The sequence below is a fragment of the Triticum aestivum genome, chromosome 1B (assembly GCF_018294505.1).
Source record: "Triticum aestivum cultivar Chinese Spring chromosome 1B, IWGSC CS RefSeq v2.1, whole genome shotgun sequence".
In the NCBI taxonomy this organism is placed as follows: domain Eukaryota; kingdom Viridiplantae; phylum Streptophyta; class Magnoliopsida; order Poales; family Poaceae; genus Triticum; species Triticum aestivum.
Window position 1 is genome coordinate 117,600,238 of NC_057795.1, and position 7,416 is coordinate 117,607,653.

General features: G+C 48.2%; 1 protein-coding gene across 1 annotated transcript; it reads right to left on the reverse strand.

Annotated features, from left to right (window-relative positions):
• Nucleotides 1-1,787: 1,787 nt before the first annotated feature.
• Nucleotides 1,788-6,271, reverse strand: LOC123111053 (putative E3 ubiquitin-protein ligase RF298). Its single transcript, XM_044531734.1, has 4 exons — nucleotides 6,072-6,271; nucleotides 5,865-5,895; nucleotides 3,662-5,757; nucleotides 1,788-2,517 (listed from the first exon to the last, which is right to left on the reverse strand). The coding sequence occupies exons 3-4, from the start codon at nucleotides 5,738-5,740 to the stop codon at nucleotides 1,984-1,986; spliced, it is 2,613 nt and encodes an 870-aa protein (XP_044387669.1). The 5' UTR covers nucleotides 5,741-5,757; nucleotides 5,865-5,895; nucleotides 6,072-6,271; the 3' UTR covers nucleotides 1,788-1,983.
• Between the last annotated feature and the right edge of the window lie 1,145 nt (nucleotides 6,272-7,416).

A 7,416-nucleotide genomic window follows, 5' to 3' on the forward strand; every position in this document is an offset into this window, starting at 1 on the left:
GTTTCTCTAGCCGCTACACACTGCTTGAGTATGCAGCTGAGGAAGCATAACACGTCGCTGAGGGAAAATTGTGCCGATGATACCAATTGTCATGCCCTTTGCTAGATTCGAGATCGATTTGGTAGCTAGGGTTCTAGAAGATCTCAGAGAAAAGGGAAAGTATGTGCATGAAAACTAGGGTTTGGGAACTGTAGGGGGTATGATTGTATTTGTTAGGAAGTTCTACATATTAAGCATATCTAATGCAACTCAGTGGTTGTCTTATATAGCATAGCTGGTAATGATAGAAAGTGAATAAACCGGCAAGTGAAAAGATACGGCAACGTAAATACCACTTCCGGTAGAAGGTGAGCCGTTCGATCTTGTTGTGACTTGTGAGCTTCGTTCTTGATTGTCCATTAACTGAAGTATTGTGACACCCATAACTAAAGACGATGTGGCCTGATACGAGCACCACAACTCGTTTCGCTATCTCACAGGTCTGTAAGTCATGGATCCACGCTGTGCACTATTTGATGGCCCCATGCTCACAGGGTTTACACTCACATATCGCACTCTGTCCCCACCATTTTTTTTTGAGTACTCCAATAGCTTACCTTATTTTTATAGAAGACAACAAGATCAATTTACTACAAAACATGTGGGCACTACAAACAATGAAACAGACAACATCACAACTCTACCATCCAAAGGTAAGAGAGTGTTTGGTTTGCATAAATAAAGCTGCCACATTTTACCATGTCATAAGTGATGCAAGTTTGACCGAGTTAGCCATCAGTTTGGTTTGCAGTCACATTTATGGCAGTATTTCTTTTATGCAAACCAGACCCTACATGTCATTGACTCAGAAAAGTGCTGCAAGATTACCTCAAATGTGGCAAAGTATGACGCCTATTTCAACCGCCTAACCTAAGACGTGTGACAAAAAAAAAGTATGGCAAATATTCACAAACTTAGTATATGAAGCAAACATGCCCTAAATCCTCACAAAACTATCTAGACACACAACACCAGCACTCCTCCAAGTTCTCGACTGATCCATGATGTGGTACACAAGGGCCGCGACACAATAGTGCTAGTCTATATTTGAGAACACCCTTGTGTTGTGTTGCTTTCATAGATTGCGTGAGATGACGATGACCGCGCATCGAAGCCCTTTTTAACCCGCTTTTGGAAAAAGAAAATCCTTGAGCGGAACCACCAGTTTCTCAAGGCTGTCACTTGTCGTCGGAGCTGAAGGCTTCACCTGCAACCAGTCAAGGCGTTTCTGCAAGTTTATCTAGCCGCTACACACTGCATGAGTATGCAGCTGCCGAGGACGGCGACGTATGCAGCTGCAAACCGTGAGAGAGCTCGCTGGCGACAGTCCCGCTCCAACGTGGTGAAGTCACACGTTGTAGAGCCGAGTGCATTGGGCTAATCAATCCTTGTGGCGACAGTCCCGCTCCAACGTCGGAGATCCATCGGGGGAGTCGGGGCTTCCGTGCGCTTGCTAAAAAACACCAGGCAATCACCGGAAAAAGGAAACAACTCCAGTCAAGAATGCCCATGGATGCCAGTATTCCGGCAAGCCCATGATCCATGTCCAGATCCAGCACTGGTTGTCGGACAGCTGACGGGGGCCACATCTGTGGCTCCCATTCCATTATTACCAACCGCTGCCAACTTCACCCAGGAACCAGAAATGAACATGCTAACAATGGACCATCCAGTCCGGTCCAATACTACCAGACATTGCCTGCATCAGAAAAGGGGTTAGCAACACACAATCCACAGGGAGGGGTACATGTCCAATATAACCAACCATCCATTATCCATCATCTTTGGGGGGTGTACGATGTCTCGACCAAGCGTTATTCGTCCGACCGACACTCGTTATTCTTTTTTCCAATCTCCATCAAATTCAAGCTGGGCAATCATCAAAAAGAAAAGGAAAAACGGTATAGCGACGGCGACGCGAACGCAAAATCTCTCTCTTCTCACTCAGCAGCCCACGGTGCGGGCGCAGACCCTGCGCTGGATGAGGGTCCGGCACGACGGGCACTCCTTCATCCCCTGCTTGTCGTGGAGGTCGTTGCACTTGGCGCAGACCACCTGGTGGGCACAGGGGAGGAACACCACCGACATCTCCTCGCTCAGGCACATGACGCACTCGCGGTCGCGCTGGATGTCGTCGAAGTCGAGGTCCAGGGCCGCCGCCCCCGCAACCTTGGCCAGGACCTGTGCGTTGCCGCCGTTCTTTCTCCCCTCGGAGAGACGCAGGGCACGGGTCTTGTCGTCCGTTCCCCACTTGGGAGCAGCCGTCTCTGAAGCGTCCAGGGATATCTTCAGCTGCGAGATCTGCTGCTCCAGGGCACGGATCTCGCTCTTGTATCTCTGCATGTCGTTCTCAGCTTTGAGGTGCAGGAAATTCTCTTCCGACCTCAGAGATGTCTCAATCTGACCCCGCTCTTTCCTCTCTGAGCTCACACAGGCAATTGCCTCAGTCTTCCTAGCCTCTTCCTGTCTCCATCTTACCTGCAAGCATTCAACAATGGTTCAGGTCAAGATGGAATACACTGGATCCACAGGCTGTACTGCATTGTACAAAGTAACCTTCAACAACTTCGGCAAAACATGACATAAGAGATCAACTTAAAATAAAGTAGATGTGTATGCCAACCATGAAAACTAATGAAAATTATGTTACAAGCACACACGATTTCTGTTTTTAAGCACATAGAATGAATTGGTCGTATACTCATATTGGCAAATAAGATGATGAACTTTATAAAAGAATAGGATTTCAGTAGTAGCCTAACCTAAGCCACCTTTCTAGTCCTATTGTTGCTTTAACCCACTAATCTAGAAAGACACAAGTGATTTCATGTTTTGTACTGAAGTGGTGACCTGTTTTTATATTCCACCCTCTGAAAGATACTGAACAAAGCAAGGACTTAAATCACATGATATGAGTCAACGAACCAAAGGTTGAAGAGACGCTGCAGAGGTGCTAGTGAAGGAACCGACTTTTTACTCTGTTTAGAGTTTAAACTATAGAACGTACCGACAGTCAATAAAAGGTAATTATACTATTCACCCAAATCAAAATTTTACTATTGGGAGGAATTTAATGAAGAATAGAGATATACCATAACGCTCAAGTAGCTTCTTTCCTGCCAGCTATATGTGAAATACTAAATATGCTTACAGCCTTCACGGCATAACAACCAATTAGCTACCATTTATTATGTAAACTTCTAAACACCCTCATTAGTATGCACAGAAACAGAAAACAAATGTAAGTAAATAAAAGACCATGAAGCGAAACGTAATGAAATGCATAACCATGACCACATCTATTAAACGTACCCAGCAAAATCAACACATATTAAAGCATGAAAAGCATAACCATGACCGCATCTATTAAACGCACCCAACAAAATCAACACGTATTAAAGCATATACTTGGGGGAGGCTCCTCCTAATAATCAACTTAATTGTTTGTTTGCAGCAAACAAATCTAAACAGAGATAGAAATCCTTTCAAACTGTGGAGTATATGTCAACTAAACCACATGAAGTACATATAGATGTGAAGTTAAAATATGAGGCTTGCATGTGTTCCATAGATATTATTTACTTCAATGTAGAAGATTACGAAGAGGCAAGGTTGTAAATACCTTGAGTTGTTCCTTCTTCTCTTTAGCATGCTGAAGTTGTTGCTGAACCCGAGATAGTTTGCTCTTTTCAGATGCAAGCTGCTCTTGCAACATGGCTCTCTCGGATTCCCAATGCTGGGACCTTTTAAGACTGCTCTCATCCTTCTTTGAAAGCTCCACAAAATTTGCTGCAGACTCAGCTGCGTGCCGCTTTGCGGCTTCCATCTGCATCCTAAGTTGTGCATTCTCAGCCTCACGCCTACGAGCAGAAGCATCTGCTTTATCCAGTTGATTGTTTGCCCTAGAAATAGCAGACTCCATCTCTAAAAGCTTCTTCCGAGTGCTCTCTTCCAGACAGTGCCTTTCATCATGAAGTCGGCTCGCCTCTTCCTTCTCTTTCCGGAGTGACTGAAGCTCCTCCTTCTCTTTGGCAAGTCGCCGTGTGACCTGCATCACCTTCTCCATAGCCCAGTCTGTCCAATCCCTCATATGTGCTTGCAACTCTTTCTGCCTCTGGACAAGAATCAAGACCATTTCATCCTTCTTATCTTGTGGAATCCAGACCTTCTGATCCTCATCGTATGCAAAGTTAATTTTGCTGCTAGGGTCTACAGCTTCAGCACTAGAATCATGATTCAAAGAAGGAGCAGAACCATCACTTGAGGAAGGTAAAGGCAAAGGCAATGGCAACGACAATGACAATTCTGTGCTAGCAGCTGATGCTGGGTCAGTGTTATTGGGGGGCTTAGCATCAAATGATGGAAGGGAGGCAATGGTACCAGTGGCTGTAAAAGAAAGGTCAACTGAATATTCTGACCCTTTCATGCTTGCAGCAAACCCCTTGGCAATTTTTGATGCACCTTTCAAGCTACATGTAGCAGAATCTGAAACCTGCCTGCACTTCCTCTCTAATGCTACAGTCCCACAAGAGATATACTTGCCAGACCTAAGAGATCCTTTAGAGCCCAACGCTCGGGAATTCTTATCAAAGCTCATTAACTTCTGCCGGTGCAAGGAATCCCTCTTAGAGCCTCCCCTCTTGCTAGGGAATGGCTTATCATCCTTCACAGATTGTGTCGCAGCAGCAACAAATGGTTGATCCTCTGAATGATCAGGCGTAGCAGCCGGGTGTTCTTTTGGCTTAACATTTGGTGCCACAGGATGCATCTTTCCAGAGACACATGGCTTGCCACTTGGCACATTCGGGTTCACTGGTGTTGTGGATGAATCAGCTTTCACAGCATTGTACGTGCCAGGTGGCACTGGGGTAAGTTTGCCGCGGAAAGTAACACCAGTCTGTGGGTTGGTAATAGAAACCGACAGATCGGAAGTTGGGGTGGGTTCATAGTTCCCCACAACTGGCTGTGCAATCACTTGAGCACCCACAGCCGGAAGAGGAGCAGCGCTATAGTCCATGGCACAGGCATGGGCTACATTCATATCTGACATGAGCAAGCAAAACATCACATCGCCTGTGGTGTAGAACGGCTGGGCCTCATTGACCACCGCAACCAGGCTAGCAAGCACAACCTGCTCAATCTTCCTCATGTCCTCAAGGGAGGAGCCATCCCTTGGTAACATGTCCCCCTCGGACTTGAGCACCTCGACCGCGGCCTCACTGAACCCAGCAAGGCTCTCCCTCCAGCTGTACTGTGCGGCTGCCCTCACGACCGCAGCCCTTGCGGCAGCCTCTGAGTAGCCCATTGTGGTGATCACACTGACAGCATTGTCAAAGGTTGTATCCAGACTCTTGAGAAGGATCTCCTCCAGCTGTGCCTCATTTGGGTCACTCCAATTCACATACCGCTGACACTCTAATAGCTCCTCCGCTGTGGCGTGGATGCCTTTGCAGGCATCACAGGTGCTCGGGATGAAGTCTAGATTGACACCCTCAGCAGCAGCGGCGGCCGCCGCCATGGCAGCCTTCTCAGGAGACATAAACTCAAAGCCCACGCAGTCCGTCGTCAGCGGGTACTCCAGCCCGAAGGGGGCCAGCTCGCCGGACGGCGGTTCGGCACGGAACTTGCGCTTGTTCCTGCTGGCTGCCTTCTCCTGCAAGGTCGACCCCGACGCCGCCTCCTGGGTCGCGACGCTAGACATCCGAAAGGCCGCTCCTTCTGCACAGAAATCAAGTAATTCACCAACAGAAACGGCACCAAAAAATCTCCCAACAGCCAAAGAAAACGAAGGAAAATTCTCCAAGGACGGGGAGGATTAAACTGACCTTGTTCCTGGGCGCCGAATCAAGGAGAACCCTGGGAAAAAATCGGAGAAAAATACTGTGAGATTCCGGAAGCTTCAACGAATCACGAACCCAATATTTACTCGTGCGTCGCTAGTCCTATAGGATCAGAGATGGGGCGGGGCGAAATCCTTGATCCGATCGGACGCGGCCGGAGCCGAGATTGGGCGGACGGATCGAGGCACGTACCGGGTTGGATCGGCGGGAACCGAGGCGGGCGGCGGCTGGTGATCAGAGGAGTGGAGAAGGGAGACTACGGCGTATGTATGGTGTATATAGAGGAGGTGGGAGGGGAGGAAGGAGGAGGAGATGAGAAGAAGGGGGGAGGAGGCGTCTGAACCTCTTGGGGGTAAGAACCGTAGAACGCCTGACGAGGGAGGAGTCACGCCATTCACCCTTCTTCCTTGGCCACCAACATTTCCCCCCTTCAGTTTTCTTATTTTTCGCAGGATGCCACATTGCCACCTACATGCTGACCACCTAGGTGATGTCCTATGTGGAACCACCATGATCAAGGGCTGACATGGGGGGCCGGCGGCTGATGTGGCGAACCGACTGGTGAGGGTCTGATGTGTTTGAGATGGGAAGAAGGGTTAATTGACGTAAGTGCAGTGAGAGTGGTCGGCGACGACGTCTAGGGTTTCTTGTGGCGGTTGCATGGCTTGGCGGGAGAACGCTGGGCTCTGCATGGTCTAATCGGTTTGTTTATAGTAGGTCGATCAGTACGTGCAACAGTTAATTTTAAACGGTCGGCGTTTGGATTGGCTCGGAAGTGGGACACCAGATGAGTAGGTTATGTTTGGCCGGTGTGCACGTGCTGATTGGTGCACGACGTCAAGGGCTGACATGGGGGGCCGGCGGCTGATGTGGCAAACCGACTGGTGAGGGTCTGATGTGTTTGAGATGGGAAGAAGGGTTAATTGACGTAAGTGCAGTGAGAGTGGTCGGCGACGACGTCTAGGGTTTCTTGTGGCGGTTGCATGGCTTGGCGGGAGAACGCTGGGCTCTGCATGGTCTAATCGGTTTGTTTATAGTAGGTCGATCAGTACGTGCAATAGTTAATTTTAAACGGTCGGCGTTTGGATTGGCTCGGAAGTGGGACACCAGATGAGTAGGTTATGTTTGGCCGGTGTGCACGTGCTAATTGGTGCACGACGTTTAGGGTTAGCTATATATGTTGTTGCGTGATACCGTGAGGAGCAAGACTTATACTTTGCGGCACGTCGGTGTCGATAGCGGCTAATAGTAACGGTTGCATGGTCTGGCGGGAGAATATAACTAACTTCTTACCGAGCACAAGGATCTTATCGATATGAGTGTATGTTCTCCTATACACCACGGTGACCACCTAGGTGATGACCTCGGTTCTCCTAACCGGAAAAGGGACCATAGGATTTGACCTATTTCATACAACTTTTAACTTAGTGCTTGCTATGAAAGAATGTTAGTTACCTCTTTTACGATGGATCAGTAGTTAGCGGTTACAGTTCACTTTGTAGGGTAACCAATATTTCATAAGTGTCACGGTCAGAAG